General features: G+C 34.5%; 1 protein-coding gene across 1 annotated transcript in view; it reads right to left on the minus strand.

Annotated features, from left to right (window-relative positions):
• Nucleotides 1-12,315, minus strand: part of LOC132549219 (uncharacterized) — a 102,964-nt gene that overhangs the window by 45,347 nt on the left and 45,302 nt on the right. Inside the window, exons 11-13 of the mRNA XM_060213135.1 lie at nt 9,760-9,944; nt 8,969-9,198; nt 6,210-6,403 (exon numbers count right to left, since the gene is read on the minus strand). Of these exons, the coding sequence (XP_060069118.1) occupies nt 6,210-6,403; nt 8,969-9,198; nt 9,760-9,944 (609 nt within the window). The remainder of the gene's footprint in view (nt 1-6,209; nt 6,404-8,968; nt 9,199-9,759; nt 9,945-12,315) is intronic.

Raw genomic sequence — 12,315 nt, forward strand, 5'->3', positions numbered from 1 at the left:
TTGAGTGTTATTGTTGAGGGGTTGAGTGTTATTGTTGAAGGGTTGAGTGTTATTGTTGAAGGGTTGAGTGTTATTGTTGAAGAGTTGAGTGTTATTGTTGAGGGGTTGAGTGTTATTGTTGAAGAGTTGAGTGTTATTGTTGAGGGGTTGAGTGTTATTGTTGAAGGGTGGAGTGTTATTGTTGAAGGGTTGAGTGTTATTGTTGAAGGGTTGGGTGTTATTGTTGAGAGGTTGGGTGTTATTGTTGAGGGGTTGGGTGTTATTGTTGAAGGTTTGAGTGTTATTGCTAAGGGTGGAGTGTTATTGTTGAAGGGTTGAGTGTTATTGTTGAAGAGTTGAGTGTTATTGTTGAGGGGTTGAGTGTTATTGTTGATGGGTTGGGTGTTATTGTTGAGGGGTTGAGTGTTATTGTTGAAGGGTTGAGTGTTATTGTTGAGGGGTTGAGTGTTATTGTTGAAGGGTTGAGTGTTATTGTTGAGGGGTTGAGTGTTATTGTTGAGGGGTTGGGTGTTATTGTTGAAGTGTGTTATTGTTGAAGGGTTGAGTGTTATTGTTGAGTGTTATTGTTCGAAGTTGAGTGTTATTGAGTGTTATTGTTGAAGAGTAAAGTGTTATTGTTCAGGGGTTGAGTGTTATTGTTGAAGGGTTGGGTGTTATTGTTGAAGGGTTGGGTGTTATTATTCAGGGGTCGGGCGTTATTGTTGATGAGTTGGGTGTTATTGTTGAAGGGTTGAGTGTTATTGTTGAAGAGTTGAGTGTTATTGTTGAGGGGTTAGGTGTTATTGCTGAGGGTTGGAGTGTTATTGTTGAAGGGTTGAGTGTTATTGTTGAGGTTTTGGGTGTTATTGCTAAGGGTGGAGTGTTATTGTTGAAGGGTTGAGTGTTATTGTTGAGGGGTTAGGTGTTATTGTTGAGGGGTTGAGTGTTATTGTTGAGTGTTGAAGAGTTGAGTGTTATTGTTGAAGGGTTGAGTGTTATTGTTGAGGAGTTGAGTGTTATTGTTGAGGGGTTGAGTGTTATTGTTGAAGAGTTGAGTGTTATTGTTGAGGGGTTGAGTGTTATTGTTGAAGAGTTGAGTGTTATTGTTGAGGGGTTGAGTGTTATTGTTGAAGGGTTGAGTGTTATTGTTGAAGAGTTGAGTGTTATTGTTGAGGGGTTGAGTGTTATTGTTGAAGAGTTGAGTGTTATTGTTGAGAGGTGTTATTGTTGTTGTTATTGTTGAAGGGTTGAGTGTTATTGTTGAAGGGTTGAGTGTTATGTTGAGTGTTATTGTTGAAGGGTTGGGTGTTATTGTTGAAGAGTTGAGTGTTATTGTTGAGGGGTGGAGTGTTATTGTTGAAGGGTTGGGTGTTATTGTTGAAGAGTTTAGTGTTATTGTTGAAGGGTTGAGTGTTATTGTTGAGTGTTATTGTTGAGGGGTTGAGTGTTATTGTTGAAGGGTTGAGTGTTATTGTTGAAGGGTTTGGTGTTATTGTTGAGGGGTTGAGTGTTATTGTTGAGGGGTGGAGTGTTATTGTTGAAGGGTTGAGTGTTATTGTTGAAGAGTTGAGTGTTATTGTTGAAGGGTTGAGTGTTATTGTTGAGGGGTTGAGTGTTATTGTTGAAGAGTTGAGTGTTATTGTTGAGGGGTTGAGTGTTATTGTTGAAGGGTTGAGTGTTATTGTTGAAGGGTTGAGTGTTATTGTTGAGGGTTGAGTGTTATTGTTGAGGGTGTTATTGGTTGAGTGTTATTGTTGAAGGGTTGAGTGTTATTGTTGAGGGTTGAGGTTATTGTTGAGTGTTATTGTTGAGGGTTGAGTGTTATTGTTGAGTGTTTTAGTGTTATTGTTGAGGGGTTGAGTGTTATTGTTGAAGGGTTGAGTGTTATTGTTGAAGGGTTGAGTGTTATTGTTGATGGGTTGAGTGTTATTGTTGATGGGTTGAGTGTGTTATTGTTGAAGGGTTGAGTGTTATTGTTAGGGTTGAGTGTTATTGTTGAAGGGTTGAGTGTTATTGTTGAAGGGTTGAGTGTTATTGTTGAAGGGTTGAGTGTTATTGTTGAGGGTGAGTGAGTGTTATTGTTGAAGGGTTGGGTGTTATTATTCAGGGGTCGGGCGTTATTGTTGATGAGTTGGGTGTTATTGTTGAAGGGTTGAGTGTTATTGTTGAAGAGTTGAGTGTTATTGTTGAGGGGTTGAGTGTTATTGTTGAAGGGTTGAGTGTTATTGTTGAAGGTGTTAGTGTTATTGTTGAAGGTTGAGTGTTATTGTTGAGAGTGTTATTGTTGAAGAGTTGAGTGTTATTGTTGAGGGGTTAGGTGTTATTGCTGAAGTGTTATTGTTGAAGAGTTGAGTGTTATTGTTGAGGGGTTGAGTGTTATTGTTGAAGAGTTGAGTGTTATTGTTGAGGGGTTGAGTGTTATTGTTGAAGAGTTGAGTGTTATTGTTGAGGGGTTAGGTGTTATTGTTGAGGTTTTGGGTGTTATTGCTAAGGGTGGAGTGTTATTGTTGAAGGGTTGAGTGTTATTGTTGAAGAGTTGAGTGTTATTGTTGAGGGGTTGAGTGTTATTGTTGAGGGGTTGAGTGTTATTGTTGAGGGGTTGAGTGTTATTGTTGAAGAGTTGAGTGTTATTGTTGAAGGGTTGAGTGTTATTGTTGAAGGGTTGAGTGTTATTGTTGAGGGGTTGAGTGTTATTGTTGAAGGGTTGAGTGTTATTGTTGAAGTGTTGGGTGTTATTGTTGAGAGGGTTGAGTGTTATTGTTGAAGGGTTGAGTGTTATTGTTGATGGGTTGTGTGTTATTGTTGAGGGTTGAGTGTTATTGTTGAAGGGTTGAGTGTTATTGTTGAGGGGTTGAGTGTTATTGTTGAAGGGTTGAGTGTTATTGTTGAGGAGTTGAGTGTTATTGTTGAGGGGCTGAGTGTTATTGATGAAGAGTTGGGTGTTTTTGTTGAGGAGTTGAGTGTTATTGTTCAAGGGTTGGGTGTTATTGTTGAAGGGTTGGGTGTTATTGTTGAAGAGTTGGGTGTTTTTGTTGAGGGGTTGAGTGTTGTTGCTGAAGGGTTGAGTGTTATTGTTGAAGGGTTGGGTGTTTTTGTTGAGGGGTTGAGTGTTATTGTTGAGGGGTTGAGTGTTATTGTTGAAGGGTTGAGTGTTATTGTTGAAGAGTTGAGTGTTATTGTTGAAGAGTTGAGTGTTATTGTTCAGGGGTTGAGTGTTATTTTTGAAGGGTGGAGTGTTATTGTTGAAGGGTTGAGTGCATTGTTGAGGGGTTGAGTGTTATTGTTGAAGAGTTGGGTGTTATTGTTGAAGGGTTGAGTGTTATTGTTGAAGGGTTGAGTGTTATTGTTGAGGGGTTGAGTGTTATTGTTGAGGGGTGGAGTGTTATTGTTGAAGGGTTGAGTGTTATTGTTGAGGGGTTGAGTGTTATTGTTGAAGGGTTGAGTGTTATTGTTGAGGGGTTGAGTGTTATTGTTGAAGAGTTGAGTGTTATTGTTGAAGGGTTGAGTGTTATTGTTGAGGAGTTGAGTGTTATTGTTGAGGGGCTGAGTGTTATTGTTGAAGAGTTGAGTGTTATTGTTGAGGGGTTAGGTGTTATTGTTGAGGGGTTGAGTGTTATTGTTGAAGGGTTGAAAGTTTTTGTTGGAGAGTTGAGTGTTATTGTTGAGGGGTTGAGTGTTATTGTTGAAGAGTTGAGTGTTATTGTTGAAGGGTTGAGTGTTATTGTTGAAGGGTTGAGTGTTATTGTTGAAGAGTTGAGTGTTATTATTTAGGGGTTGAAGGTAATTGTTGAAGAGTTGAGTGTTATTGTTGAGGGGTTGAGTGTTATTGTTGAAGAGTTGAGTGTTATTGTTGAGTGGTTGAGTGTTATTGTTGAGGGGTGAAATGTTATTGTTGAAGGGTTGAGTGTTATTGTTGAGGGGTTGAGTGTTATTGTTGAGGGGTTGAGTGTTATTGTTGAGGAGTTGAGTGTTATTGTTGAGGGGCTGAGTGTTATTGTTGAAGAGTTGAGTGTTATTGTTGAGGAGTTGAGTGTTATTGTTCAAGGTTGGGTGTTATTGTTGAGGGGTTGAGTGTTATTGTTGAAGGGCTTAGTGTTATTGTTGAGAGGTTGGGAGTTATTGTTGAGGGGATGAGTGTTATTGTTGAAGAGTAAAGTGTTATTGTTCAGGGGTTGAGTGTTATTGTTGAAGGGTTGGGTGTTATTGTTGAGGGGTCGGGCGTTATTGTTGAAGGGTTGAGTGTTATTGTTGAAGGGTTGAGTGTTATTGTTGAAGGAAGGGTTGAGTGTTAATATTGAAGGGTCACAGTGTTCTTAATGAAGTGTTGAGTGTTATTGTTGATGGGTTGAGTGTTATTGTTGAAGGGTTGAGTGTTATTGTTGAGGGGTTGAGTGTTATTGTTGAAGGGTTGAGTGTTATTGTTGAAGTGTTGAGTGTTATTGTTGACGTGTTGTGTGTTTTTGTTGAGGGGTTGAGTGTTATTGTTGAAGGGTTGTGTGTTATTGTTGATGGGTTGAGTGTTATTGTTGAGGGGTTGTGTGTTATTGTTGAGGGTTGTGTGTTATTGTTGAAGGGTTGAGTGTTATTGTTGAAGAGTTGAGTGTTATTGTTGAGGGGTTGAGTGTTATTGTTGAAGGGTTGAGTGTTATTGTTGAAGGGTTGGGTGTTATTGTTGAGGGGTTGAGTGTTATTGTTGAAGGGTTGAGTGTTATTGTTGAAGGGTTGAGTGTTATTGTTGAAGGGTTGAGTGTTATTGTTCAAGGGTTGAGTGTTATTGTTGAAGGGTTGGGTGTTATTGTTGAAGGGTTGGGTGTTATTGTTGAGAGGTTGGGTGTTATTGTTGAGGGGTTGAGTGTTATTGTTGAAGAGTAAAGTGTTATTGTTCAGGGGTTGAGTGTTATTGTTGAAGGGTTGGGTGTTATTGTTGAAGGGTTGGGTGTTATTGTTGAGGGGTTGGGTGTTATTGTTGAGGGGTTGGGTGTTATTGTTGAAGGTTTGAGTGTTATTGTTGAGGGGTTGGGTGTTATTGTTGAGAGGTTGGGTGTTATTGTTGAGGGGTTGGGTGTTATTGTTGAAGGTTTGAGTGTTATTGTTGAGGGGTTGGGTGTTATTGTTGAGGGGTTGAAGTTTACTACAATCACAGATTTTCACAGGATCTCACAAAGTACACAATTCATATACAATGTAAAAAGCATGATTTCACTTCTTGGAGATACAACCACAATGTCTGACTATAGGCTTGCCATATTTTTTAACTTTCAAAAGCAGAAACTTAAGCTAGGTAATGTAACTCTGTTCTCTAATCACTGCTGATTGTATACCTTTCTTTACTTTTTAGTACCTGTAAAAAGATATCACTTTTTGTAAATTTTTGTAACTTTTTAGTAGGAGATTGGAACCCTGGTCTTAACTGGTTTCTATCTAGCATTAGTAGTTATAACTTTTTGTAACTATTTAGTACTAGCCTGGAACCCTGGTCTTAACTGGTTTCTACCTAGCATTAATAGTTATAACTTTTTGTAACTATTTAGTACTAGCCTGGAACCCTGGTCTTAACTGGTTTCTATCTAGCATTAATAGTTATAACTTTTTGTAACTATTTAGTACTAGCCTGGAACCCTGGTCTTAACTGGTTTCTATCTAGCATTAATAGTTATAACTTTTTGTAACTTTTCAGTACTAGATTGGAACCCTGGTCTTAACTGGTTTCTATGTAATATTTAAAGTTATAACTTTTTGCAACTTTTCAGAACTAGATTGGTTCTTATGGTCTAAACTGGTTCTTATGAAATGTAAAAGTGATTTTATAGATACATCACAAAGAAGCATAATTGTTACAAAGATGTAGGTCACAAAACTTTGAGAAAAGTTAGAAACCTCTATGATGGAAATGACAAGTGCTTTCATTTTAGATACTGAAGAACCTATGATCAGTGGACTCTTTAATTTGCTTGATTCCAAGCAATTTTACTTCCTACTGTCATTCTGAAATGATCATCAGTGAAAAGATATCAAATTTGACATTGACCTCTGATCTTTAGAGCCTAGGTCATTGACCTCTGATCTTGTTTTTCACCTAAATATTAATTTTTATAAATATGATATATTCACCAAATTTTATGCAAATCAGTAAATAAATGTTAAATGTCTTCAGAAAGTGAATTTCTGGACAGAAGGAAGGACAAATGGATGGATGAGGTAATTACTGTAGGGCACCTGTCAGAGTATACCTACTATCATTGGAAATACCATAGAAGCGCACAATGTTAGGATGCTGAAGTTCTTTCATCATCTCAGCTTCACGTCTGAATTCTGGACTCTGTAGAACAGATGTGTATTCTTTGCTCTTCAAACACTTGGCTGCTATGACAATTTTTTCACCAAACCACGTCAAAGTGCCTTTTTTAACCTTTCCATAGTGTCCCTGTCATCAGAGATACATAATACTGAGAACAAAGTGATGTCAACTGGAAATCATCTGCTGAATAATGATATGCAGTGTTCCAGTGTTACTGTGTAATAATTCTACTGCTCAATAATTCTACTGCTCAATAATTCTACAGATCAATAATTCTACCGATCAATAATTCTACCGATCTAAAATTCTACTGTGTAATAATTCTACTGATCAATAATTCTACTGATCAATCATTTTACTGAATAATAATTCTACTGAATAATAATTCTACTGATCTAAAATTCTACTGATCTAAAATTCTACCGATCTAAAATTCTACTGTGTAATAATTCTACTGTGTAATAATTCTACTGATCAATAATTCTACCGATCAATAATTCTACTGATGTAAAATTCTACTGTGTAATAATTCTACTGATCAATCATTTTACTGAATAATAATTCTACTGATCAATCATTTTACTGAATAATAATTCTACTGAATAATAATTCTACTGATCAATAATTCTACTGATCAAAATTTACTGATCAATAATTCTACTGATCAATAATTCTACTGATCAATAATTCTACTGATCAATAATTCTACTGATCTAAAATTCTACTGATCAATAATTCTACTGATCAATAATTCTACTGATCTAAAATTCTACTGATCAATAATTCTACTGATCTAAAATTCTACTGATCAATAATTGTACTGATCAATAATTCTACTGATCAAAATTCTACTGATCAATAATTCTACTGATCAATAATTCTACTGATCTAAAATTCTACTGATCAATAATTCTACTGATCTAAAATTCTACTGATCTAAAATTCTACTGATCAATAATTCTACTGATCTAAAATTCTACTGATCAATAATTCTACTGATCAATAATTCTACTGATCTAAAATTCTACTGATCAATAATTCTACTGATCTAAAATTCTACTGATCAATAATTCTACTGATCAATAATTCTACTGATCTAAAATTCTACTGATCTAAAATTCTACTGATCAATAATTCTACTGATCAAAATTCTACTGATCTAAAATTCTACTGATCAATAATTCTACTGATCTAAAATTCTACTGATCAATAATTCTACTGATCAATAATTCTACTGATCTGAAATTCTACTGATCAATAATTCTACTGATCTAAAATTCTACTGATCAATAATTCTACTGATCTGAAATTCTACTGATCAATAATTCTACTGATCAATAATTCTACTGATCTGAAATTCTACCGATCAATAATTCTACTGATCAATAATTCTACTGATCAATAATTCTACTGATCAATAATTCTACTGATCTTAAATTCTACTGATCAATAATTCTACTGATCAATAATTCTACTGATCTGAAATTCTACTGATCAATAATTCTACTGATCAATAATTCTACTGATCTGAAATTCTACTGATCAATAATTCTACTGATCTAAAATTCTACCGATCAATAATTCTACCGATCTGAAATTCTACTGATCAATAATTCTACTGATCAATAATTCTACTGATCAATAATTCTACTGATCAATAATTCTACCGATCTAAAATTCTACTGTGTAATAATTCTACTGATCTAAAATTCTACCGATCAATAATTCTACCGATCTAAAATTCTACTGTGTAATAATTCTACTGATCTAAAATTCTACCGATCAATAATTCTACCGATCTAAAATTCTACTGATCAATAATTCTACTGATCTAAAATTCTACTGATCAATAATTCTACTGATCTAAAATTCTACTGATCAATAATTCTACCGATCTAAAATTCTATTGTGTAATAATTCTACTGATCTGAAATTCTACTGATCAATAATTCTACCGATCTGAAATTCTACTGTGTAATAATTCTACTGATCTAAAATTCTACCGATCAATAATTCTACCGATCTAAAATTCTACTGTGTAATAATTCTACTGATCTGAAATTCTACTGATCAATAATTCTACCGATCTGAAATTCTACCGATCAATAATTCTACTGATCAATAATTCTACTGATCTAAAATTCTACTGATCTAAAATTCTACTGATCTAAAATTCTACTGATCAATAATTCTACCGATCTGAAATTCTACCGATCAATAATTCTACTGATCAATAATTCTACTGATCTGAAATTCTACTGATCAATAATTCTACCGATCTGAAATTCTACCGATCAATAATTCTACTGATCAATAATTCTACTGATCTAAAATTCTACTGATCAATAATTCTACTGATCAATAATTCTACTGATCAATAATTCTACTGATCTAAAATTCTACTGATCAATAATTCTACTGATCTGAAATTCTACTGATCAATAATTCTACTAATCTGAAATTCTACTGATCAATAATTCTACCGATCTGAAATTCTACTGATCAATAATCTAATAATTCTACTGATCAATAATTCTACTGATCTAAAATTCTACTGATCAATAATTCTACTGATCAATAATTCTACTGATCAATAATTCTACTGATCTAAAATTCTACTGATCTGAAATTCTTTGCTTTAACCAAGAGATTTCCAGTTAAGAGATAATTATACTGGAGAAATACACCTACCTCTCCAATACTTTCAGGGTAGATTTGTAATTGATGGCTTCGGATCATGGATTGACATTCAGGTTGTGGTAGAGGTCTTTTTGGAGGAGGGCCAAGCTGACGACCTGCTCTGTTTGGTAGGGGGCCATGCTGATGACTTGCTCTGTTTGGTAGGGGGCCATGCTGATGACCTGCCTCAGGAGAAGCAACTGATGGCTGTGGCAAGTCTGGCAGGGGAATCACAGATCTCTCTAAAAATGTTCAACAGTTTCCTCATCACATATTATTTCTTCTCAAAAAACGAATTTCTTCAATTAAAGCTACTAAGTAAAAGAAGATTTAAAGATTTTATTATGAATCTTATTTAAGATTCCTTTTTATTAAACTTTTCCCCTTCAATTCTTTTGTTCAACTCCTTTAACCTTCGTTAGCTCTTGCTCAACCTTCCTTTAATTCTTGTTCAATTCTTCTTCCAATCTTCTTTAACCTTCCTTAGCTTTAGCCCAACCTTCCTTCAACTCTATTTCAACTCGTTTCCCAATCTCCTTTAACCTTTCTTCATATCTTATTCAACTCTTGTTCACACCCCCTTCTATAAAATTGAAGCAGAGTTGAACAAGTAACTCTTTGAAATTATCAATGTGTGTCAGATTTTAAAAAATGCCTGGAATGTATTCATTCTTTTTTCTTATTGATGTATCATTCAGTCCAAAATAAACAAATCATGGTTTATATAATTTTCCACTTGAGAATGACAAATATTTTTTGTTCATATTTAGTATATGGTGGTTAAACCTTGCTAAATCATTTACCATTTAAGGATTCAAACTGTTGACCAGGGGTGCTGGATGCGACTTCATCCAATTCGGGTATAGGGAAACTTGTCAAAATATCCGGAACATCTTCATCGTTATCAGCATGGTGTGACATCTGAGAACTTTCTGCTTCGGACCATATTGGGTAATCATCCAGAATTTTATCATAGTCGTGGTATTGACTAGCTGTTAAAAATAACAGAGAAAAGTGCTAAAATTTGTTATACCCTCTCATCAAATTGAGAATACATAGTAAAATTACCTATTTATTAGCTATGGTTCCAAATTTTGCAGGTCAAACAAATGTTCTTTCCAAAGGTTATGGAATAGAACAAAATGTATTTCATTTTAAGGCTACCTCCATGGTCACCAACTCACATGATTTTGTCAGGTCAACCTGACATTGCCCATATCATGACCTATTCAAATCATCAAATTACACTGGATTCATCTGAAATTCTATAGATAGTAATTTGAAGTTTTGGATCTAATACAGTCAAAACAAGAAAATTTGGTGAATAATGTCCCCAATCAACACATCCACTCACCAAGGTGAACCCATATCCTAAGCATTGAGTTCAGTTTTGTAAAAGATGAGGTGCAATATAGGTCAAAGGTTAAAATGTAGGCCATAGTGACCTACTTTTGATATACAAGACACCTTCACATCAAGGTCAACCTACATCCCAAGTTTTAAGTTCCAGTAGTGTAGAGGGACCAGAAAGCAGAAGAAGTGATAAGTATATAATATTTATATGATAGAATTGATTCTAAGATCATTTTACCTGATGACCCTTTAAAACACTCTGTCACCCTTGATTCTGAAGGCCATGACCAGGTATTATTTTACAAGAGATTGGCAACACGTTACAGTAAGAATTGTTTTGTTTCTCCTTTTTTTTTCTTTTAATGATAAAATCTTATGAAAATAGTAAAAAAATACAAGCTTAAAAAATTGGATTCTGAAAAATATATATGCACAATGTTTTAAATACAAAATAAACAAGTAGGAACATTTTTCTTAATTCAGAAAAAAAGTTGTCATGAGATGTTGAAAATTAGTTCTGGATTTTTTCTGTTATAAATCCAGGGAACGTACACATAAACTTCAACTCTAAGAAGGAGGTGGGCTTTTTACAGGACAATGATATAACAGATGTTGGTATTTCCATTACAACTGACATGAATGGGGTTACTACCACGCAAGGGCTCATTACTAGATAGATGTTGTGTACAGTGTACAGACTGAATCTGATGTGTGATCAATCAAAGTATTGTGTTTTGACATTAGTGGTGAAATAATATCACAATATTGTCACCAACTGAGTTTTACAGGTGACAGAAAAAAAATTAAATTAACACAAGCAAAAATGTTTATTTTATTACCACAGACTAGGCACAGATTTGTTACTGACATAATGAATATTAACAATCCATATCCTGCTAGATATCTTAATGAGAAATTTGCAGATAGCATTGCTGATGATATTGTCACCACTTATTTTTCACTGACCAATCAAATGTTGTTTAAGTTTTCAAATTATTTTCATTGACCAATCAAATGTTGTTTTAGTTTCCAAATTATTTTCATTGACCAATCAAATGTTGTTTTAGTTTCCAAATTATTTTCATTGACCAATCAAATGTTGTTATATGTTTCATATGGCTTAAAATATATGAAATTAGGAATTGTCAAAATTCTAAATAAAATTTTGTCAGCTAGATCATCAAGGTGTTATTAGTGTTCAAAGTTGTACACCTGTGTAATTTATCACGACACTAATTAGCCTATTGCTGGAGGACCTGATGTCACCCTTATCTAGGTAAGTTACACAACTCGTGTGAGTGATAAAACAAAGATCAAAGACATACCTGTAATATCATTGTGAACATTGATCTCAAATTATTGTTGATCACTTTAATCAGCATTTAATTAGGTTATTAGTGTAAGGATAGTAATGTCTGATTTATCTTCTTGCTGACCTTTAATCGCAATGTTGATAATGAGAAGTTCTTGAATGGTGATGTCACATTTAGGAGAGAAATTCTTAGTCGATTTCAACAAGAAGAGGCGTTGTATGACCAAGCATTACAATATTTGTTTTCATTCACTTTTAGATCAAATTCATGAAGTTCTGGGCCTGATACATGAAGCATAATCCATCATTCTACCAGATGTGGATTTAGCATTTTGTAAATACGTGAATAGTGAAACAACAGTGATATGATTATTTTATAGATAAATGCATTTAGACAATGATTATTTTTTCCAAGTTTTGAAATATTTGAGTATATGTTTGTGTCTTTACATATTACCTTTTCCCTTGACATATTCATATGCTATTTTCACATTTTTACCGAATTCACGGGCCTAGAAATTTATCTCCTACAGCTAACATTTTCAGTGTAACTATTTATGTGTTATGTTGATCATATTGAGAACATCCAGTCACTGTAAGTACCCTCCTGTCCTGTATTGTTAAAATGTAACAGCAGGCCTAGCATGTAATGACTGCCCATGCACAGTGAACGCATCATATCATATGGAGTTGA

The sequence above is a fragment of the Ylistrum balloti genome, unplaced genomic scaffold (genome assembly GCF_031769215.1).
Source record: "Ylistrum balloti isolate Yb309-2 unplaced genomic scaffold, AGI_CSIRO_Ybal_v1 Utg370050, whole genome shotgun sequence".
NCBI classification, from domain to species: Eukaryota; Metazoa; Mollusca; class Bivalvia; order Pectinida; family Pectinidae; genus Ylistrum; species Ylistrum balloti.